At 34.8% G+C, this 26,142-nt stretch overlaps 1 protein-coding gene across 1 annotated transcript in view; it reads right to left on the bottom strand.

Annotated features, from left to right (window-relative positions):
- The window catches only part of LOC112595147, a 60,258-nt gene extending 35,456 nt beyond the window's left edge, over positions 1-24,802 (bottom strand). Inside the window, exon 1 of the mRNA XM_025340244.1 lies at positions 23,722-24,802. Coding sequence (XP_025196029.1) covers positions 23,722-23,950 — 229 coding nt within the window. The 5' untranslated portion in view covers positions 23,951-24,802. The remainder of the gene's footprint in view (positions 1-23,721) is intronic.
- Positions 24,803-26,142: the final 1,340 nt, after the last annotated feature.

The following is a 26,142-nucleotide window of genomic DNA, read 5'->3' as shown; positions in this document are numbered from 1 at the left end:
ACTTTGTGCTGCAGTTGGCAGGTATCTACGCCTACCCGTGCACATAATAAACGTATATTATGCGCGTACGTAGAATACGATAAAATGACATCGACGAGGCAGCAGCTCCACAGACTTACACACAATACGTATTAAACGTAGGTACCTACAGGTATAACCGCTCCGTATACCGCACGCGCGTATCTCGGCGCGCGTATACCGTCGGCGGGTACCGCGCGGAGAGATGTACGACGTTACCGCGGAACGCGCCGCCGGTTCGAACGCGCACCGCGGTCGCTGCCGTTAAACCGCGGTATACGCGGACGGGTAACCCCTAACCGTATAATGTATAATATATATTATATACAGGTACCCAAATACACGTCCCCTGACCTACCTCCTACCGATATCGCATGATTCGCATGTACGTACACGTCTCTGTAGAGGTATTACCGTACTAACCTACTACCTACATATTAATCGCTTGTACTCGGACGACGTACACTCGCGCGGTTGTTGTTTGTGATGCACGGCTCCTCTCGTGCCGCAATCGCGTTCCGGAGGGATTCGCGTTACCGCCGTCGCCGCCACCACTGCCTCCACCGCGACGGCTACAGCGGGAGGGCGACGGGTGTTTAAAATTCTCTTTGGCCCCAAGCCCGTGATATTATTCGGTACGTATATACGAACGCACACACGCACACGCGAAGGCGCGCGGGCGGCACACAAGCGGTATCGATCGACCGCTCTTTTCCTGCGAGTAATTAATTAACGACCGAACGGGACAGGGTATAATATATATATATATATATACGTATACACTATACATTATTGCGTACGCGCCGCCTCGAAAAGTTTTCGACTCTCCTCGTCCTCTACTTCAGCCGCCGCTCTCTCTCACACCCTATCGTCGCCCGTGTTTATATTTATACGCGTATTTACTAATATATACTAATCGGTATATATACACTGCTGCGAGGTTGTTGTTGTTGTATTTAACCGCGACCACCACCGCCGCCGCCGCCGCTGCTTGTTATTCGTCATTGTCGTCGTCGTGCACTTACACAGAGTACATATAGTACTTAAACACTCGTAGTGTCTCGTCTTTTGCGGGTACTTCCGTATGATTATATTATAGTGTGAACCTTAAGCACTGCAATAACATCGCGCGCTCGTGCTGTGTAGTAAAAGTAAAACGCGTGTCCGAACGAATGCCGCCCATCGATAGACGCCTATATAACACATCGATAGATATAATTATATAGGTTCAGCTCGGTAATCCAGCGGCGGAGTCGAGGGGTCGTCTTTCTCTTTTCTAATTTTTTAAGGGGAGAGGGGGGTCGTCGCATCGTCTTGTTACTTTGCCATACACACACTATCTGCGGTGTTGGTTTTATTATAACGTTCGGTATCATATATTATTAAAACTCACAAATAAACGAGACTGTACTGCACGTGATGCAATCGCGGAAAACGTGTAAGACCTAGCCACGCGTTGCTCTTGAATAAAAAATGTAAACGACTCCGCCGAAAAAAGAAATTTCCCGGTTGTACGACTTCGCGATGTCATACAATATAAAAACTCATTACAATATTTGATTTCTGTACATTCTATGTGCGTTTTCGATGTTTCAAAAAAATGAAAAAAAATTATCATAGATTTTTGTTGCTTTTGACAGTTTTTTTTTCCCGTGGCAATCAGTAATAAATAAAACCGTCGTCGTCGCACGGCCGTAATTTGTAAATATATATATATGAACTATTTAGGTTCACCGTTCGCAATCGTCATCGTTGTCGTCATTGCGTTTTATAAGGATTAATAACGATTTATTTGACGGCCGCGGTGGCTTTCGCGCGTGGGTTTAACGACCCGCAGAGCGAAGCCTTCTGTCATACCTACGACTAATGACGATATTGTCGACGGTATATTGTTATGTATTATTGGTAAAACGCGACGGGAGTGTAATGGACCGCGCAGCGACAAGAGTTATTTGGATGGCACTACTACTAGTACTATTACTACTATATACATATTATAAAAGAAAACCGCGGTGACATAGGTACTCCTCGTTAGGCGCGAGCAGGTGTTTACATGGTCTTTGCGAATTCACGGAACCTCGGATTATACGCCATACAATTTTTTTTCTTTTCTTTACTATTTTTTTTTTTTTATGCCGACTTGTCGTAATTGTATTTTGGCCGAGCAAATAAACAAATTACGATCCATTATACGCGAAATAACCTGCTGAGATTTTGTACAACATAATGTGTTACCTGCAGCGTAGGTATAATGACGACGATAAAAATCAATATGGACGGGTTTGCGCCCGCTAACTGATTGAGACCGCTTCCCCGCAATGTTCCATATCCGTCCGTCAACACAAAATATATCTGCGCTGAACGCGCGTCCCCAAAAAGCTGAAAATATTTCAATCGACCTCAAACGCGTAACGGATAAAACTCATTTGGTTTAGAAATTATAAAATAATTAAAAACGCCTATAACGACGGAATCGAAACGACTTTATAAACGAGAGATAAATATTATTGATGTATCAAGAGATTATATTATAATCTCAATACGTGTATTACTCTCGCGACCCGCACACCACGGCGAGGAAAGCGATAATTAAAATCGGAATTATGTGCTCTCTGATGACAAAATCGTTAACGAATTTCACATACAAATGTATAAATCTACGTCAACTGCCAAAAATTCTGCGGTAAAAAGGTCCGAAACATAAGCTACCTAAAAAAATCCAATGCGTATAAACTATAAATATAGGATGCACAATTAAGATTCCAATTATTTTTAATATACATATTAGTTAAATGATTTACCTGACGAAATCAGCAAACAACCTTGTATAGGTTCCTATAATCCTATATCGGCAATGTCACAATACTTGTTACATATCACGACTATTTTTTTCTACTTTTAACACTGCTGAACATTTCTAATCAAATATTACTGCTTTTATCTTAATTATCTTGTTAGTCAAGTTTTACTCATACAGTATACACATACCTACCCGTTTCAGTTAATAATGATAAATATTTTGAGTTATAGATATATGTAGCAGAATAGTTGTAATTTTTTTCAGTATAGTTCGACTAAAAATTACAATAACAATTTTTCACGAAAACAGAAAATATTTTTATGGATGATTATTTTTTCAATAAATAAAAACCAAACTTTTTTCCTAGTACTTTTTTTTTACCTTGGAATTTTTTAATAGAACTTTTTTTATTACGATCCATAAATTTAATATACAATCGAATCAAAAAAAAAAATAAAATAACGACTGGTTAAAATATGCATGTACCACATAATACGACCACTAACAATCTATTTACATACGTATATTGTATTAAACAATATTTTAATAGGACGATCGATAGTAATAATTATATCATACGAGTACGACAAAAATATAGGTAGACGTAATAATAATAATAATAATAATAATAACGACAATAATATGATATTATAATTTATAACCTTCGTTGTTAGTGCATGTAAATATTTGATGAGTTACTAATTGAATCGGTGTGCATCCGTTTGAAATTCCGAAATTGAACGAAAAACTATATCACAACAATGTATTACGGCATATAATATTCGTATTTCGGAACACTGTAACAAGCTTTGCGGGCGGAGAACATCAATCGAAATCACACAAAATATTACGCGCAATATCGGCGTATTATAACAGTATCGTGTACGGTCAGCGGCGTTTTCTAAATGCCGCAGCAGCCCCCCGCACAATCGTTTTCGCGGGATATCGCGGACGACAATCATAGAAGACCTCTCGCGGAAGTCGGTCGACTGCTGCAGCAGCGCGCGACAGACGTAATAATAATATTATAATTAATAATATAATATTGCACAGAAGTCATCGTCGTCGTCGTCGTCGTTGTCGTCGGGGCCGTTTTCTCGAGGGCGTATAGAATACAACGCGAACGCCGCTGGCGACGGACGGGGTGACGGGAGAGGAATCAATTATAAATTACCGCGACCAGAGACGTTTTCGTCGCCGTCGACGACGTCCGCGCAGACCGCGGCGGCGTACATTATAATTCCGGCGACGCGATTAAATAACGACGCCCCGGGCGTTATCGATAACGGGAAAACGCGGGATAACGTAATAATATTATTATACGCGCGATGCGCATATATAACCCGTGTATGCGTATATATATACGTGCATACAAATAGGTATTCTCGTTGGACGTCGGAGAGGAAATTAACGACGTCGACAAACTGCTGTTTCTGCTGCTGCCGTTGTGAAGATTCCACCACTCTCCTACATCGAGGCCCCTACCCTCTGCAATCCAAACCATTAGCAACCCAACCCTTTGCGATACTCCCATAACCGCGTTCGAGAATCGCCAGAGGCTACGAATAGGCGTCGGATATTATGATTTCTTCGACTACCAACACCCATGTGTGTTTGTGTGTGTGTGTGTGTGTGTGTGTATGAGTGTGTACGCGCGCGTGTTAAGGGTGCACGTGCATATTATTATACATACCCTTGCGGCGCCAACGCGTGTTTCATCGACCGGACGGATATTTTATTTTATTTTTCTCGAGTTGTTCGCCAATCGGTTTATCGTCATTCCTTTCGTTAATATTCACGACTTTACATGATTATATTCATACACATATACATATATAATATATCCAAAATCGTGTTTGCGTGAAATATCAAAGTGGTTATATTATGTATGTTCGGAGAAGAAAAAATGTAAGGATTCGCCTTTGCGCACACATATAAACGCGAAAATAACATTATCGCCGCCGACTATATTGTACGTATAATGTGATACTGTGCCTTTTTAAGCTTTTTTTTTCTTTCCCTATAAGACATAAAATGATTTTCTATCTCGACGTTTATCGCACACGACTTTTGAGCTTCCAAAGCGATTTTTGTTCTCAAAGCCAATATAACCGCGTGATGCGACGTACTGCTATTTACGAAAAATATATATATTGGATATGCGCCTGGTTGTCAAAGGCCAAACGAAAATCGTATACGAATATTCGATTATATTAAAAAAAAAATTGAGAATTCAAAATCGTTATTCTTTTTTATGGTTTAAATATATTTTTCCTCGTTAATGGTTTATTAATATACAAAATGAATGTACTAACATTTTCAAACATTTTACACTAAACTTACTAAAGTTAAAATCATAATTTATAATTATATTTTACTTTAGATATTACGCGTTTATTATATCAATATGCTTGTTTTCTTAAATTATATAATAGTAATGACTAATGAGTACAGTAATTAATACTGTATAGTAAATAAATAACCAATTATGAACTCACTCGAAATTATAAGTTTGTTTGAAATAATTATTAAAAAATTGATTCAATACTTTGTATTTAATTTAACATGCATTCATATTTTAAATAAATATTCCGTTACGATTTTTTTTTTTTTTTTTATATTATGAAATCTACGTTGACGCATTTACATCGGAATCTGAACATCTCAAACATTTAAATAAATCAATTACACGACTTAAAGAATTTAATATTACAAACAAATACATTCTCAAAGCAAAAATAGTATTGTTTATTGATATATTATTTACTTTGAAAGAGCGAAAACTAAAAACAAAAAAAAAAAAATACCGATTTATTAAAAATTACTTTAGTTCAATATTGATTTTACAGCTAACAATTGTTTTCTGGCGATAATTAATTTTTCATCTCTAATATTTTCAAAACATAGATACCATTCAATATTAATTTTACAAACTCAAAAACAGCAACAAACGCCCCAAATAGTCATAGAAATCAATCTTCGCTTTTTAAAAACGTAAAGCGATCTTTCCAAGAATATTTTATTGAATTTAATCTCAATTCCATAAACGAATTAGACCGAAATTTCAAACAATTTTATAAACTTATTATAACAAAAAAGAACTTATAATGAACTCTGTGACAGTTACCATTTTTTTGTTAAGTCACCTAACGTGACATCATTTAACTGATGCCTGACACCAAATATCTAATAATAATAACTGATATTACATTCACCAATATTTAATAAAGACATATATTATATAAAATATAAACAAAAAAATTGTATACTGGTAGAATATTTTATATAGAATAATTTCAATGATTAAATATTTTACTTAATGTCTTGGTTGCCTATAAAGGAACATGATAAAATAATTGATACTCACAGTAATGGTACTTTCTTAAGTCCTAGAATAATTATTAGAACTTAAAGTAAAACTTAATATTATTAACATATGTAAAGAAATCAAATATTTTTTTTAATTGATTAAGATTATTCACTTGTAATTGATCAGCTTTATTTTATTATACATTAAATTAATACAAATATGAAAATCCTGCAAAACGGTTTTTAGAATTTTCATCATCAGTTAAGCATGATTAATAATGTTTATGGTTAGACAAAATTAACAAGTTTACCCAGTCAATATATAGCATAGATAGACAGTTACATAGATCCGACAGTAGTGGGTAGTCCTATAATAATGCTGAAAATATTTATAGACACTTAGTCAACTTGCAAGTGCTGCTCATTTTCTTAATTTAGTTTGAACAGTAGTATAATAGAAAAACGCTGTTGGTTATTTTTCTTTTATAATTTCAACAATATTTTAGTAAAATCTAAGTTTTAATTGAAAAATGACATTTTTTATGAAAAAACTTAAACGAAAAATGAAACTCTTGAACTTTATCTAAGTACAAAAGAAAAAGAAACAGTTTCCAAGGTTATTTTTTAATATTACTTGTGTAACTTAACAATACTTTAATTGAGAATAAAAACTCAATACAATTATTTTTTTTTTTTTTTTAAATTTAAAAATTACTTTAATAGTTGATTTAATCTTTAAATAAAAAATATGGTGTATCCTTACAAAAACGAAAAAAAAAAATCAATAATGAATGTAACTGCGATAAAATAGAACTAGATATCTGAGCTCTTTTATCGCAGAATACTCATAGTAAGCCCTTTTTATTTTATTACTAATTTTACGTAGATAAAAATATATCATGAAATATCCCAATTAATAAATAAATGTGTACAATACATATCATATAAGTATATAACAAATATTTTGAATTTGATTAATTACAAAAAAAAAAAATTATTGTATTTCAGTATTTGTTGAAAAATCTAAAAGACAATCACAAAATGACCTCTTTATAATTACTTTATAGTTAATATAACGCGTATAAATTTAATTGAAATTGAAAATTTAATGCAATCAGTGTCGAAATATCTTCAAGAATATTTTCGTTAACTCGGAACTTTAGATTCGAATTATTTTGCAGAAAGAGCATTTTCTTGTATTAAACGAATCAAAAGCCATTTATTTTCTTGTCATTGACAATAAAGCATTGATCCTTTCAAGGTATTGATTAATTTGGTAGAAATAAACACAAACGTAACTTAATATAATGACAACTTAATGTTGTTGTTAAATAAATATTTAGAACTACTATGATAAATTTGTATATCTAATTCATTTTATAAGGTATCTATATTATAATATAAATTATGATTGATGATAATATAATTATTTTGAATGGGTACAATATATTGATACATATGGGTAATTTTTACCACTTTTATGAATTTATAATCGGCAGAATCAATTGGTAGATAATGTGAACAATAGCCGGCGAGGACGTACATACATTTTTTTTTTTGTTTTTATCAAAGAATAATGGTTAGGCGGAATTTATTCCAGACCGCCAACAAAACAAAATTATGTAAACAATATGGAAAAAAAGCTATAATGATAAAATATTATGTTAATGTAACATGAAAGTAATAAAACACACACATATATATATGTGTGTGTATCTACATATAGGTATGTAAAATAATCTGTTCCAGTTCGGTCTAAATACGGCGTAGGTACCTATAAGGTGTAATAAAAACAATAATTTACGACTGACGATTTATCAATACACCGAGAAAATTGAGATAACTATAATGGGCACACAAAGTTCAAACATATAGCACGGGACTTAATTGCCTTTCAAATTCAGCGTAGGTACTTTTAATGATATTCGCATACATGTAACAGTTTCAGTCGCTTTCAACGCCACTCATAACCATCTATTAATTTCACCGTACGCGTATGATGTACGCTACTTACGCCCGAAACACTACATATAAATATAATATGTTTCCGTCATCTCGCGGAAAACATCATCGTTCAACGACGTGGTGCGTGTATGTACAAGCGTATCTATGTGTACGTAATATAAATAGTTATACGGAAACGACTATCGGCTGTACGGTGTATAATGTATATATTATATTCGCAAGGCGTATACAACGGCGCTCGCGTTATTAATTATACGCTCTAGTGCGACAGTCAAAGCTGTTGCCAATAAACGGCATCTATATTATAATAATATGGAATAACACATATACGCGCGTCATTCGTCGAATCAAAACCCTTGGCGCATTAGCGTTACACACATAAATTACACAACATATATGTATGCACACACACACACACACATACACATTTATAAGGATTACTACCGCATCTAATGATATTGCGTTATCGTTGTATATTGTAAAATATATATATATATATAAGCACATTGCGCGTACAGTAATCGGGTCTAAAAGTTGGACGGGAGAGCCGATTTGATGCAAGACAATAATAATGTATAGACATGTAATAGCATACACGCGAAATATCCGCAACGCTAACACGATTTGTCCACGTCGTCCGGATCTCCTCGAGGAGCGACGAGATCGCAGCGATCAGCCCGAAAATTCCCGCATAGTTAATCCTTCGCTCGTCTTTCCGGCGACGTTATCGCGACGGTATATCCGAACGAACGAGCAAGATGTCCCGACGTGTGTCCTCGAGACACTGCAAATCCATACTATACCCATGTCATGTACAGAATCATCAAGCGTGCTCTTCCGCTTATTTTTCTCCAATAACGCAACTATTGAAAATTTGATTTCTACACGATTATTTTTAAATACACCTACATATACCTATTTACCATATTTTTTAATTCCTGAGAATTTTCGTACGACTTAAAGGTTGTTTTGTGGAGTTACAAACATCTGTTTTTCAAACGGACAATTTTATTGAAAACATTAATGTCGGTATACCTAATTCAAAACTGGAACGAGTTTTTTTTGAGCTATTCAACTTTGTGTAACTACTAACAATATAATAAGATACCGTGATAATAGTTTTGGAAGATATTGGGAAACTTCGATAATTAATTTTAAGTGTCAAAAGTTAATAATAATCAATTAAAATATTTTATAATTCGTAAAAATAATTTAATTATGATAAAAATTATTATAATTAAATTATTATTATTATTTAATTATTTTAATTATTATCCAATATTAGGTACATTTATTTTATATTTCTAAAATACCATTTTTAAGGATTATAATCTTTCATATAATAACTGAGAAACTATTTTTTAATTTTTAGTTGGGTATTCGTATAAGAAGATTTCCAATAAATCTAATAATCTAATAATTTACAGTGAAAAAAGGGGGTTCTCATTTGAAAAACAGAAATCTATATGGCCATGGCCCATGGGACACTCCCTTAATAGTAGAAAGAATCACAAGAATTTAAAAACATGGGTTATTTAAGTATGTACGTATTTGAAAATTCTAAAAATCAGGATTTAAATAAACCAACTGTTAAAGGAAAAATAAGGGTGAGTATGCAAAATGAATCACTCTGTTTACTTGGAACAAACGATATTTGAGTGCACATTGTTCGTGACATAGTACGAGTAGATTTCGCGATTATTCCGGAATTCAGAGACGCCAAAAGTGTATAAATTATATAAATACGAAAATATATGAGCAGCATACTATAAGTATTCTAAGTTTAGTTGGATGGGATAAAGAGACTGGGCGGTGTTTGGTTTACACTTTTCACTCGTCTTGGCACGAGAGCCATATGCAGTCGTGTATTGAATTTTAAACCGATCGTCGCATTATAAAACTTCAATTCCGCTTTCGAACCCCTGCAAACCATATTATTACACCGTTTTAAGAGTTTAAAAAACAAATTATATCAAAAGTAAGAAATGTGTAGAACATTGTGATATGTTAATTTATTTACAGTTAACGATTATATTAGGTGCATAATATGACAAATCAATGTACAGAACCAATAGTTATATAAAAGATAATCATAATTTATGATGAAATATGTTCGTTATTAAAAATAACAGACAGAAAATTAACAATGATTTAATGCATTGTAATACACAGCAGGTAGGTTAAACTTACCAATAATAATTGTTCCATTAAATAACACTGAGAATTTAAAGAAAAAAAATCTACGTTTCAATCGATAAATAATTTAGCTATAGTATACGAAACTCTCGGTCTCAAATACTACTTTTACTGTCCCGAAATGTGTTTTTTCACTAAAAGTAAAAAAAAAAAAAACACATCATTGTAAAACCAATAAGGTTCTTGCGACGACGGAAAGTTTTTATGCATTCTGTAAGCTACATATTTTTGAGAAGAAAAAAGGAAAGGCGACGTGTGTATTATATTATATATATACTACACATATTATATATAGTAAAACATAGATAGTATATATTATATACATACTTACACATACATATTATATATTGTGTATAGTACCATTAAGTACACCCGGTGGCAGCAGCAGTTTGCAAGATAACTCACGTAATGTAATGAAATTTTCTTAGAGCAGTTTTATTTTTTTTATAGTAAGAGTAGTCTTTGCGCGTGAAAATTAATTTCGCCGTATACACAACGCTGCGGATTAAACACATAAAGTATGCACGCCCAGTGCAGTCATAACGACTATATAGATGTTTTATAATATATATATATATATACACAAGCGTATGAGTGTATAATATTACGACGTAAGTCATTATAATATATTATATTATAGAGTACCTAGATGATTTCGAAATCAAGTGTGTTCGCGGGATAATATTCGATTTTATTCGCGAAAAACAGTACCGAAAAGTAGTTAGACATTCGTGTATAATGTGAATATAATACAATATGCTGCATTCTAAAAATATTGTGTGTGTGTGTGTGTGTGTATATATATATACATATAATATTATGTCATCGTATAATAAATCCACGGTCCAATGATTTAAGTATAAAGGCGACGAATGTATAGGGTGATTCGGCGTAGTTAAACTTTTCCCCTAACCAACTCTTGACAGCCAGTCCCATTTTTAATAAAATAATGTTTTTAAATTTAAAAATGTCGTATATTTTTTCTGTTTTTATTACGACAACTAAAATTAAAAATGTTCATAATCGGTTGGATAATTATGAGTATGAATATTTACTTACGTATTAAAATAGATAATAAATTCTCAATTTATATGACTCATTTATTTCTTTAGTCATTTTGAATTTGTCTTTAAATTATAAAGCTGTTGTCGTTCAATACATGCTATTCAGAAGTTTTGTTAATTTTCTATGAGTTTATAGTAGTAATTTACACAAAAAAATATAAACGAATTCAATCTACCCACAATTTGTTATGATTACGTCATTGTGGCGTACACAGCGATACAAGTGCAAAGTTGTGCAAAGTTAGATAATCATGAAACAGATTTACTCTTGAAATTGAAAACATTTAATACAGTATTAATTAAATATCAAACTCTTCATTAGTTGTCTACATATAATATTCCAAGTATCTACCTACAATTAATCTCTCATGAAGGCGTTATCGCATATCCTATAAGTACATCTAAAGAAATTGTGCTCGTTTTGGTTGATTTTTTGTATCATCAACCCAAAGAGTCTTTTATAGTGAGATGTCCACTTTTATTATTTTTAATAGTTTATATAATTCTCTACCAATTCCTAGATTTGAACATTTTATTACTAATTGACACGTGCCGAATGACGCTTTATTTTAGTCTTGTGACATTTAATTTTTATAATTATTTCCCTACAATCATTTCCACGTATACTATTATTTAGCGATATTTTCTTTTAATCTTTTATATTCTTTTATAGTTTATGTGATGTTTAAAAATATTTATATATTATTTTTTACAAAATTCGATATTATATAATAAATACTACGTATATACAGATAATTGTGTGTATACTCATGTATGTATTCATATGACGTGTACTCATATGTATTGACGCTATTTTTATCTGTATGTTATATGATAAGGTCTGTTACACGTTAATAAATTACATTTGAAAGTTCTCAAAATCTAAATCACTCTATGTAATATTTAAATATTTTTAACCTATGCATATTTATCTTTATTCTTTGAGCACAATCCACGAATGTAATTTGTATATTATACCTATAGGTGTATTTCAAATCATCATCAATCATTTATTGTCATCCAATGTAATTAATCAAAAAAGTTATATCAGCATTCTAATTGGCTACTTATCTTGTAAGAAAAAAGCTATCAGAATATCACGCTCATTATACTGTCATTTATTTTATTTTTTTATAGTTAAAATCACATAGATAAAAATAATAGGTATAGACACCAAACAATTAAATTAACAACTAGATTTTTTTCAACTTTTAATTAATTCCACATTTAAATATTTTATGTAATAGAAATTGTCTATCGTCTACTAATATAAGAAATAAAAATCATCTTTTCAACTTATTTTCATCACTTTGTTACATCTTATATATAATTAATAATATGTTTTAAACACATCAAAACATATTTGTTTTTCTTAAACTAACATATAAGTATTAAGAAATGTTATTTATATTTTTGAATAGTTATAAATACATTTATTTATTTATACAAATAAATAATGAAACCTTGAAAAATCGTTTTCATCTAGTTTTGAGTTATACTTACATCTCGTTTGATATAATATTATACATTTCGGTAAACATTTTAATGAAATGGATTTAATTTACTCAAATCAATTTATTCTAGTTATAATTTGACTTTTCATGGTTGTTTTCATAAAATATTTCTCCAGCAATGTTGAAAATTCTAGCTATTAGCGATAAAAGAATTATTAATTATAAAAAAAATCATTCTTTTTTCGTTTCAATTTAATATTTTATATTCTTTATCCTAACTTAATTGTTTACTTTTGACGTTTTAAATAATATTCAAACAAATCGATAATATTTATGTAAATTTAAATAAAAAATAATTTGTTTTACTGTATTAGTAAAAACTCTTACGAAAAATGTAGTTTTAATTCGTAAAATCGGAAATTATTTTTAATTATAAAAAAATTGAACATTTTAACTGTATGTATAAATATATTTTACTGTATTAACATTTTTGTTTTAAGAATTTAAATGACAAAAGTTAATAAAATTGAACTTTAAATTAAAATACCTACTCTTCCTTTAACTTAGAAGTTAGGATATAGTTAATATGCTATAAGGTGGACATGAATTATTGCGAAAGTCAGAAAATTACGTGGCTCGAGTCTCCGTACAACTTTATATTATAGTCACATAACTTTATACATCAAAGTAGAAAAATGACATGTTACATATCTATAAGAAATGGATGAAGAATGAATTATTTTAATTATTAAAATGTAAAACAAAAAATCAGGTCAATTTACATATTTGTATTTGCAAACTGTCTAAAACATTTTCCCTTGAAAATATAAATGAGTCATATATGATTTAAATTTGTATCATGAATGTATTTTAATTTATAAACGAATGGATAAACATAAATAACAATTATTAGGAATTAAAACTATGATTTGTTACGGTGAATTTGTCGATACGCTTGTTTTTATACTAAACAATAGATTACATAAAATAATAGACAATTATACGCATTAATAAAGGATTAATTTTAATATTACTCTAATTTAACTACTGCATTAATTCGAATTATTCGATTATAAGCTTATTTTAACTTTATTATTTATTTTTATGTATATGAATTGTTATAATTTTTTTTCACATTCTATTTATGTTTGTGAAGTATTGTTTATTTTTTAATTACAAATTGTAACGAATATTTTTTAAAATTCAAACATTGGGTAATTAAAATTTAAGCTAATGATGTTACACAATTTTTTATATTCTAAAATTAATATTATTAAAAAATAAAGGAATGACATTTTTGAAAAGCAAAATAGGTAGGTATAATGAAAACACGTAATAATATAATTATACAGAATACTAATACGTATTCATATTATTTTTCCAAATTATTATTAATAAAATTATCAACTGCTATCAAAATCCAAAAACAACTTTAAAAATATACTTATTTTATGCTAGTTAAATCGTATTCAAATTGTTAACATTTGTATACGCTGATATAAATATATAATTTATCCAAGCCAAAGATAGTTATCGAACAATTTTATATTATTTATTTTAGCGTTAGAAAATGTGCGAAACGCTGTTTTATAGCACTATCGTCATCGTCGCGTTACGCCAGCATCCAAGTTATACATTTATAGACATTATTTACATGTATATCGTATTTCCGTATGATTTTTTTTATTATTTTTGATCACTCGCCAAACATCAAACGAGCATGTATTCCAATTTCCCGCGCTCCATTTTTCCACTAAACCATAGTTTATGTTTTACTCTTTATAATTTATAATTACACTTTTTAGTTAAAGTAAGAAAAGTCTCACGAACGACAGAGTTTCACGTTAATTCTATTGTCACATTTCGAAGACGTTCTATTTCTCATTCATTTTAATTATTGTTATAAGAAATATTTCCCAACATTCTAGCTATATATAATCTCGATCATTACTTTCCAACAAATAATATCTACCGTTATACTAACTCATCAAAGTATAATTCGTCTTTGTTATATTGTTAACGATCGAGTACACCTTCAACGGCGAATAGTTGTATAAACGCGTTAAAATATATTACAGTAGTAATATTTCATTACTATTAAATGCAATAAAACCACAATAATAACATCTAGTACAGTAAACTTTTTGCGATTTTTCACGGTTTATCAGCATTAAACTTGTGTAGATATACTGATTTTACTACAGCGGGCCTTATATTTTTTATTTTATTTTATTTATTTTTATTTTTTTTTTTTTTGTCGTTCGACAATTTTAACTTCGCGCTCACTGGAAAACTCTAATTAATAACTACGAAGTTACACCACAAAGCAATTCGCCAGTTTCTGTACTCTTCAACATCACCCGTTGTCTGTATCTATACCCATTTATCTATCTATTGTTCGAAATGATATATCCTCTAGTGGAATGTGCATACGAATTAATTTCTGTTTGCCCATTAAGTAGTACCTTTATAATATATAACATACTCATCGTATATGGTACAGCAACAGCAGGTGGTGTCCGCCGTTCTTACCACTGACTCGTTACCGCTGGCACCACCATATTATTACCTTTCGTGGGAGAATCTACCGCCGCCGCGCCGTCCGGTTTCTACTCGATTTTGACGTTAAATTCACTCGACCGAAAATCCTGCCGGGCTCACGTCTAAACACGTAGTCTACACACCGGAAAAACGTATATATCGTCCACGTAATACCACCTCAGTACTTACATATTGCAGTATATTATATGGAAACGACGGCTTATCGCGTGTTCAGAAGCAAAGCTACGTCGTAATGGTCACGATAAAGTATTTAACTTTAAGATGACGCACGTTTGCATTTTTATGTTTACACGCCACACGATGAACTTGTTAAGTTGTAACGTTATACTGCGTGGCCTTTTTAGTATTGATGCAGCAGCGGTACAAAAGCATTCGTACATACATAGCATAGTAAGTAATATTCGTCGAAAAAACAAAGTTGTACAACTTTAGAGGCGAAATGGATTTTAAATGGCGTTCAAAGCGTTAAAGGATATTTTAAATTTGAATAACTTTTTTTTTTTTTAATCAAGTAATCTCCCTTCTTTTCCTTCACTAATTCCAGCTCCTATAATCTCGTATATTATAATGTAGACGCCTTTGTCATCCCATAATATACGGTTTTGTGCATTTATCCGTATTATATAATGCATAAAGAGTTACGGTTTCAACGTGTACACTGTACAGGAATCACGGACTGATAAATCCTACAGTGGTTAAAACTCCCTCAAAGTTTCTACGAACAGCTTTTAAGTACTGCCGCCATCTAAACCACGCAGAAAACACTCCGCATGTATGCACATAGAAAATAGTTTTCAGTATTCACCCTCAAATACTAAAAAAAAAAAAATAACTATAATACAGTACTTCATGGTACCTGTACTACAGTTGTACGGTGAGTTGTCAATCTTCCCTCTCCAAACGCCATATATTAGAGTATATGAATATATTTAATCATTCATAAATACAAATAACGTATGATGTTATAAAAAAATAAAAATCCTTTGAAGTTCTTGTTTTTCATATTATAATAATACGTCGAATTCAAATCAAAAATAATAAGGAATATCCAACGATGTGAGAGTCGATACAAAACATGTAGATCCATGAGCAGTAATACACAAATACAATAATAAAATGGTATAATAATAATATTATAATCAGAAACTACATCATAATATAGTTATAATCCATAAGTATATACCTATATACCTACATCATACCATTATTCGTTGAATTATATTTAATTTTAGTTTTTTTTTTAATTCGAATTTATAATAGGTACTATTAGTAAGTATACAATATACATATTGTGGATGACTTGTCAGTCTCAAGCACGCGAAGTATAATAGGTATCGCTATTTTTCTCTATATACACTCAACTAAGTCGTTCTTCCCCGTCGACATCGCTATTATGTATATATTATACTCATCGTACCGCTGTTTTTTCAGTTATACTATATACACGCGCTACTCAAAATAAACTCGGCTCATTATTTATTATCCACCCTTCCGAAGCTGCAGCAGTATACATGTTCTATATTTTTGCTGTCCACTAACTATCTTCTCCCCTGCTCAACCAGAGTGGTGCCTACACTCTTCTCGGCGCACACATATACGCACATATTCAATTTCTATATCTACATTTTCAATGATTATCCCTCGTTTTCAACACACCCCGTGCATATGCGCGCCTTATTATTATTTAAATAATAATTATTATAATAGAGCAGTCATGTACTCGATGACGATGAGAACCGCCACTACAAGTCGCGTATTCTCAGTATTTTCTGGGCGTATTATTATAAATTTTAATTACCCTGTTGAAACGAACAAGAACTGCTTTTCTGCTGCAGCTAACTATATTGCATACAGTAATACTACCTTCTTATATTTACCACCCCATACACTCCAAAATAGCGGGGGCAGAAACCATAATAGTACCTACTTCTATTATGTGAATTAACATAGAATTTATATAACGCGCTCCGGCGACTTCGTTGTATAGAATCGTTTTTAAACCATTTTTACCCGGTACTAAAACATATTATGAACAGGTCGTAATAACGCGCGCAGAGCGCATACACCTACATAATATAATACATACAGTATACACTATATATACCGTGTAAAGTGCATTGTATTAAACTATATGTTTATTGATATTTGTATGTACCTAATACGCGTGCAAGAGAACTTCTACAGCAGCGTTTATACAATACAATATTGGCGATGATCAATTATTATTAATTAATAAAGCGTTATCATACGATTACGGGCAATTTTTATTTCCCTATTTCAGCAATTAGTGTTTATTATTATTATTTTTTTTTTTTGTAATATTAGTACTAGTATAGTTTGAAGAAGTAGAACGCGTTTACAAAACGTAAGCCGCACCAAAATGATTGCCGTTATATTTATAAAATAAATATGCCTGTATATAATATTATATTCGCCGCATTTACCGTCTCGGTTAATCGGTCTTCTCTAACAGTAGCCATTACCGTTTCTTTTATTCTTTTTTGCAGTTCGATACCCGTTATGCCGATGTCGATGACAAAAATAAACGGTGTTTCGGCCGCGGCGTTATACTTCTATACCGATTGTATATATATTGTGGTTTAAGTGAATTTGATACGGTCGTGTATATATATAATAATATATAATTATATCTTATACAGATAGCTCGGTATGCAATACCCGGTAAGGACGGTATGTATACTATTCTGTTGTAGGTATATAATAAATGCGTGTACGTTTATGGGCTATTTGTCGGTCGCGTTTAAGTGTGAAAATGATTTCGATACCTCTTTTCGTACTCCCGTTGTTTTAGTGCGAACATGGTGTAAAAGGTATACCTATAACCTCTTGGATTTTTCTCCATAAACTATTATGGAAACATAATATTATTTGATTTTGTCATAAATATGTAACAGTGCGATGTTCAAAAGTACCTTTTTTATATTATGTATATATATACGTAACATATAGCCTCTATAAAAATACTATAGTAATGGGTTATTTTTGAATATTATTACGCGGTGATCTTCTTTTTTAGCAATACGTATGCGATATGTATTATACGATGGTATATCTTTAGTGGATGAAGTACCTGAGCATTAAACGGTATAGGAACTAAAGAAAAAAAGCCCAAATGGCTGAAAATAACAGCGTTAATCGAGCGGCCGGAAACGCTATATAGTGTCAAAACAGCAGAAGAAGAAGAAAAACACCTGTTTAATTTTTTTTTCAGGTAACAACCCATGTACCCGTACCATTAATACGAGTCTTCCCGTCGTCTTGTGTCGTCGTCACGCGTCGATCGTCATTGCGCACCTAGCGCATCCATCAAGCACCGCCAAGGACGGGGTTCACACGACGATTATAATATAGGCGATCGACTTACAATCAGTGTACCGTATCCAATGTTTTTTTCATTATTATTATTATTATTATTATTATTATCATTATCGTCGTTATTATTCTCTATACCCATTACCCACCTATATCCGTATGTCAACCGTTGTACGCGCAGTCATTATACAATACATACAACATGTACCTGTTGTAGCTTTATACTATATGCTTGTATAATATTAATTGTTGATGCAAACGAGCGTTTTATATTGTATACGACGACGACGAGCGAAAACCTGCGGCAGTTATGTTTATTTACTATATATACGCAAATAATATTAATAAAAAATAAATAGTCCTCGGTCCGGATCGTCGCGTATATTGTGTATATAATCGCGGTATAATCGTGTAGTTTTAGTGTTATATGCACACAAACACTCGCTTATACACACACAACACGCACACTCGCACGTATTTATTACATGTATACATAATATAAGTAACAACTATACATAGTTAACAGCGTTTTAAGCATTTTTTTTTTTATTTTTATTTTTTTGCATTTTTGCATTTTTGCATTTCCTACAAATCGTAATAACGTTTTCATATCGTCGCGGCGAGTCTATTACCGTGCAATTAGAACGTGTGTATACATATACGCATTACGCGTAGCACATAACGACGGTGCATATAATATTGTATCGTATACGTAGGTACCTACTCTACTATACCTGTTATTATTATTCCTATTACTATTGTATTCGCGCCAGTAATATTGCGAACGTAATATATTATTTCAACCGTCGTTCGTTGTTGTTATACCACCCATTTCTTCCGAAATTTATTCTTCAACGCTCTCGACATCATATATATATATATATACGGTAGGTTATTGTATATTATATATATATTTATTTTTTTTATTTAGAGTTTTCACACATGTGGAAATATACATGCGCATTACGGGCTGGTGTAATATTTTATGACGACGCGAACACAATAAGTTCGCGTTCTCATCACACGCGCACTCATTTATATACGTTTATACGTACACAGGTATATACGATATACACGAACGTATATGTGGAACGCGTTGGTAGATAGGTACTTTTACGTTCATATACGCATTACGTATAACAGTAGCGGTGATTGAGAGTTTTTCACACGCGCCAATCTCCTACCTGTCTACCCGCAATGACGTATAGGAGTGTATACGCCATACGGCAACGCTTCCCCTAAACACCACCCGATCGTTGCAGTGGTTCCCATCGTCGTCATTATCATTATAACACACACATACACACATACTAAGACGCGCCCGCGTAATCATACAAAGGCGCTTACGTTCGTGAGAAAAACCACCCGTCTTGGCAGACGGATTTCCCGACGCCTCGAGAGCATCGACGCATTGTCGTTCATATAGCGAAACGCCCTCACATTAAATGTAGGTATATAATATTATATATATAGAGAGAGAAAATGAGAAATAGAGTGCGTATAGTATGGTATACATTGTGTATAACTAGTTTTCCTTGAGTAAACGGGAATGAATATATATATATATATATAAGTATTATTCATACAGGGTGAGCTATGTAGTGTTAAACCGACTTTCCACACACCTTACACTGTGAAATGGGAAAACATAGTTTCCTACACCCTGCAGACCGTATTTATGAAACAAATAATGTACAAAATATGTACTTTGTATATATTTTATACATAAACCTTTACTAATTTATTATTAAACTTATTTTATGAGTATGTGTGTGTGTGGGCGCGCTTGCGTCTATATACAATATGCATATTACGCATCGCCGCGCCTTAAATTTATTCAAAAGTATAACGCGGGAAGGGGTGCATCACGACGATTTTTATAGCTAGCTCGAAAAAATCGCGAGTGATATAGCTCTGTTGCGCTGGACATTAATATTTCAAACGTAAACGCCGCGCGCACCAAAGCACAATTGAATTTCCGGTGCCTTTTATCATTATATTATACGTCATATAATAAACTATACATCATAATATAGTATAGCTATACCACTTGCTGGTGCTTTTGGGTACGCTCGTCTATGTACGAACGACGACGTTATCTCGTCGACGCGGTCTAAACCACGGACTGAGAAACCTTAACGTTCAGTCAACTTAGCCTCGGTCTCTGAGGGATATTATTTTGTCGGTCGACAGATCTCTCTCTGTCGCTGTCACTCGGCCACGGCGGACGGAAGGACAGATGTAACGAAAACGGCGAAAAAAATTTACGGAAAGAAAACTCGCGTTCTGATGTCGGCACGGTCTTGACGCGCGACAAACCGTCATCGCATCAACATCGTCATCATTATCATCATCATCATCATCATCATCATTATCTAGACACGTATACGTCGTATCGCAATAATATTATTGTTGTACTCGATTCCGCCCGCTATAGCGCCAGAACGGAAAATAATGTTAACGATCAGGACGTTACGATTATTATATCGTTGTTTTACAACGTTCAATGTGCGTGCGGTGACGCACACGGGTGTAACACCGCGTGAGGGGGTGCCGATTTAAAATAAAATACGACTTCGGGACGAGAGCGGCGGTGGCTGGACACTAAAGCGACCGGAACGGCGAGCGGACGTTTCCAAGTATAGAAACACGCGCGCGTTGACCGAAAAGAATTAGCAATAAAATAAAAACGTCACGATTTACCGCCGGCGACTGCATCCATATACAATGGTCATCGACTGCGACGGACGACGACGACGACGACTAAGCTTTTGACGCCGAGCCGCCGCCGCCCGCGTACAGTCGGTATGTTTTTTTATAAAATGTTACATTATTATTATACGTGCGCGCATACGTCGTCGCATATTATGACGCTCCGTAACGGCCGGCGTAACTTTCGAATCGCTCTCGAGTCGTGTCTATATATAAACGCGTGTACGACGCATAGCTCGGCGAATACGCGTAAACGTATACGTCGTGTATACCGTATAATATTATGTCGCGCGTGTTTAATAATAAATGGATCAGCAACAGAAGCGGCGGCGGCGACGACGGCGGTGGTGGTGAAGACGACGACGAATTTTATTATTCACTTGACGGGCGCGCCGTTGCGGGTCGTCTGCAAAATCGCTGCCATCGCCAACCGAACATTTTTTTAATACGCGACCATAATATATTATTATGTGTACCGGACATGTGTTTGTGTGCGATATATATGCACATACGCACGCACATATGTATGTATATATATTTGCGTATATCGTCGGCTACTTATACACCGAGTGCGATTACGTGTGATATACGCCTCCGTGTCACCCGTTAAATTTAAAACCGAGACGCGACGGTCTATTTTTACGCGGCCGTCCGTACGACAGGACTAGCGAACGATATCGCGAGGATTCCCGCAGACCGCACACGGTTTATTAACACTGCTGCACGGCGACGACGCCTGCAATGGTCGTCGTTCAGACCGCGAGAATGGTGTGGAATGAGATGACGATCATATAATATGAGCCGCGATCGCTGTCGTTCCGAAAGCGCATAACGATCATACAATATGCGATTTAATAATATTTAATGTCGCGATGGCGAGAATATAAGACGTGTATTATTATGAAATCTTACGAAAGGTCACTGACTAATAATATGATATTACACGGTATTACAGTCACCATTCACCACTTTATAATATATGTAACAGTGTCGTAAGTGATGGCGGTGGTGTTGGTGGTTACAACAGTGTCGAAGTGCATTTTACACCCGCGGCTCGACGACGCGATTGACAAGAACGGTATAATGTAGGAACCATCGCTAAAGCCTATACGAGAGGGCTGTGCGTTTACGTCGGGGATCTCGAGATTTTGGAAACTATTACCCTCGCCCTATCCGCGCGCACAGCTAAATCTTATCGAGAACATTCGAATAGCTTCCATACAACACGCGTTCGTACGCAGATACCATAACGATTTTCCTCCGGGAATTTATATACCATCGTGTATTGTAATAATATATATGTATAATTGTGTGCAACGGGCAGGTTGCCTATTTCGATAAATTCTTTGTCAGGAAACTTATTTATAAGAAAGGATTGCGCCGAGATGTCGCTTTATACGATATATATAGGGTTTCAAAATGTAATTTAAATACACACATATATATATATATATATATTTGCTTAGTAGGTATACGCAATAACCACCAACGTATAGCATAACATGTGATGATGACGATGATAATAATGAAAAGCAAAAAAAAATAGACAATAGCCTGTACCAACACCACCGCTTCCACGACCACCGTCCTCCGCCGCCACGCAGTCTTTTCAGGTATCACAATATCGGTTACCATATACGCACACATCGTAAACCATACTATTATAACCCCATGTAATGACAGCAGTGATCTTATATCCCTTTTTTGTGATACTTTTTATTATTAACTATACCATATAATATTATATCCAGATTGGCGGCGCCTTCGTGATAATATTATGTATTAAGTATATACACGCGTTCCCGCTCAATTCGATTTCAACTGATATACATATATCGCGTTACGACAACACGATATCATACCGGTCACGGTGGCTGTCGTTGTTCTCGCGTGTTTTATATCGACACACAAACACACACACACACACAAAGCTGTCGGTACACGGTTTAACCACTAAAATACGTTATAAAACTATCCGCGTGAGAATTATTATTAATATACAAATTCGAATTTAACAAACGAAATGTTAACTTATATTCGTTTTGAATAGCCGTGTCCATCGCGGTCAACAAATACAACCAGACGCAACGGTACGTCGTCGTGTATTCACATATCAACAATTCCGCAGTGGCATAGGCTTAGACAAACCTAAGTCTAATAAATATGAATCTATCACTATAGTATGTAAATTACCGATTTATTACACACCGATAACATAATATTATTATATCGTATACGGATTTACTGCATTATGTATAATATATAGTAGTGTAAATATTGATAGAAAATAATTGACTGACAACGGTACCTTTGAACGTGGAATTTGATAGCACGGCTGCCGTGCTGGTTATGAAGAAGAAGAAGACGAACATTGTCATGAGCACCCATCTACAGCCCGGAGATGTTGACACTGAAGTAGTCGTGACTTGATGACCACGCCATCGCCACTTGACCGCCTTGGCGATTCCACCCCTGCCACCCGAATCTTCTTCGCCGCCATCTCCACCACTGTCCGTAGACTTCATTGACCAAATCATGTTGGCTAATGTCAAGTGTTCTTCGGACGGATTAAACGGCGCATTTCCGAACGGAAGACAACGCCAAAGCCGGCGGTGGTTTGGCCACTGCGACTTTTCTTAGACTTTCGAACCCTTCAATCGAGTGAATACTTCGCCGTCCAACGACCGCCGAAAAATTTACGATCATTTTATTTCTTATTCTTTCTTTTTTCCCCTTATTGTTTATTTCCGTCTGCCTTTTGCGAATTTATAGTCTTGTCTGCCGCATGCAGCACGACGAAATCTATAACAATTTGCAACTGTAACGATGTATTATAGCCGTCAATGGATGGCGTAGATTGGAATAGGGGGATTTTTTTTTTTTTTTTAAGTACGCGTTTAAGGGTCGTCGTGTACGATATATAATGTAATCGCGTCGACATATATTACGCGATTTAGAATTTAATAAAACGACCCTCGCCGGATTGAGGGGTCGTTGGGACCCGCGTACGAGATCCACGCGTTTGGCGAAACGTGCAGCGATTCAAGAACTAGAAGATGACGGAGAAGTGTAAGGAGAAAAAAAAAAAAACTCGGCGTCGTCGCCGACGGGTTTTCTTTTTCCCTTATCTCTCCGATTTCCGTTCGAGTCGCGCGGCGAGTTTCCGTACGACGCAAAGACTCGGCACACACTGTGCCCTGCCGGGTGAAACGATCGCTCGCACGTACACACCGCTAAACGCCGCTCACACACAGACACGCGTGCACACCGACTGTGACACACACACACACACACAAACACACACAGACGCCAACTAACAAACGTCGCTCACCGGGACGCCGTGACCGACTGACGACTGCTCGCCGCCGCCGTCGGTGCTCGGAGCTGCCACCGCCGCCCGGCCGGGAGGTTTGCGTCGGCGACGGCGAGGGTGCGTGGCGGACGCGCGATGGACCGGCGGCGGGCGGTGGGCAGGAGGACAGCCGCGCGCGGTTCGGGCCGGCGGCGGCGGCGGGCTGCTGCCTCTGCGACTGCCGGCGGCGCTCTCTGTTGCCGGCGGCGCGGCGGTCGCGTCCGACTACGGCGGCGGCGGCGATGTAGGCGTCACGCGGTGCGGTGGTGGGTTCGTGGTAAACCGGCGGCGAGATCGACAGACTATATCGCGCGCCCGGGTGAAAAGCGCGGCAGCGGAAACCGAATCTCGCCGGCGCGCGCGCGCGTGTCCCTGCGAGAGACGAACCGTCGCCGCTACGCCACCGCCGCCACCGCCTCCGCGGCCAAAGGGGTAGTGTACAGATATTATCGTTGTGTGCCACGCTGCGACGTATATATATATACAAACGTACACGTACGTGTGGTGTGTATGTGTATGTGTGGTGTGCGCGTGTGGGTGTGCGAGTGTGTGCTGTGCCGTGTTGCGACGGGTTCGAAATAATAAAAATAAATAATAATAATAAAATAAAATACCGGCGGCGTTCCGTTCGACCCCGCGCGCGGTGACTGCCGACTATATACCTGTGAGCAAAACCGTCACACCGTTGTCATAGTACCTATATAGTATATATATATATATATATATATGTGTGTGTGTGTGTGTGTGTGTATAAATAATATATATAAATATATATATTTATATATACGTAGTGTATATAAACGTGGCAGTAAAAGGGATGTGTTTTTTTTTTCATTTTTTTTTCCTTTTAGCGCCGCATCGAATAATAATAATAACAACATAATTGTATTATTGCCACCGCTGCCGCCGATTTGCGCGCGCAACACGCGTATATATATATATATATACAGTCACCACCACCGCGAGTATACGGTCTCGATCGTATAATATTGTACTATATATTATAATATATATAAATATAACATTTTAATCGATCGTAGTATTATTATTATTATTATTATCATCGTCACCGTCGTCATTCTCGACATCATCACTACTCGGAAACGTTATATAGCCCGCGAGAACGGTCGTCGTCGAATATTATATGTATATACATATACATCATATATAAGATATTCGTAGTATATACTCGTATATTATTATTATACCGGACATAAAATATATATATACGTACAAATATAGAGTGAAAAAGAGTAAAAAAGAGATTGAGCGAGAGGAAATTATTATTATTTCGAAGAAACATTTTTTCGTACACACGTCATGTATATCATCGCGGAAGTATTAGAATTTTTGACCCTTCTCGCGGCCGCGTCGTAT

The sequence above is a fragment of the Melanaphis sacchari genome, unplaced genomic scaffold, assembly GCF_002803265.2.
Source record: "Melanaphis sacchari strain LSU unplaced genomic scaffold, SCAv2.0 Contig25_pilon_pilon, whole genome shotgun sequence".
NCBI lineage: Eukaryota > Metazoa > Arthropoda > Insecta > Hemiptera > Aphididae > Melanaphis > Melanaphis sacchari.
This window is presented reverse-complemented; position numbering and strand designations above follow the sequence as displayed.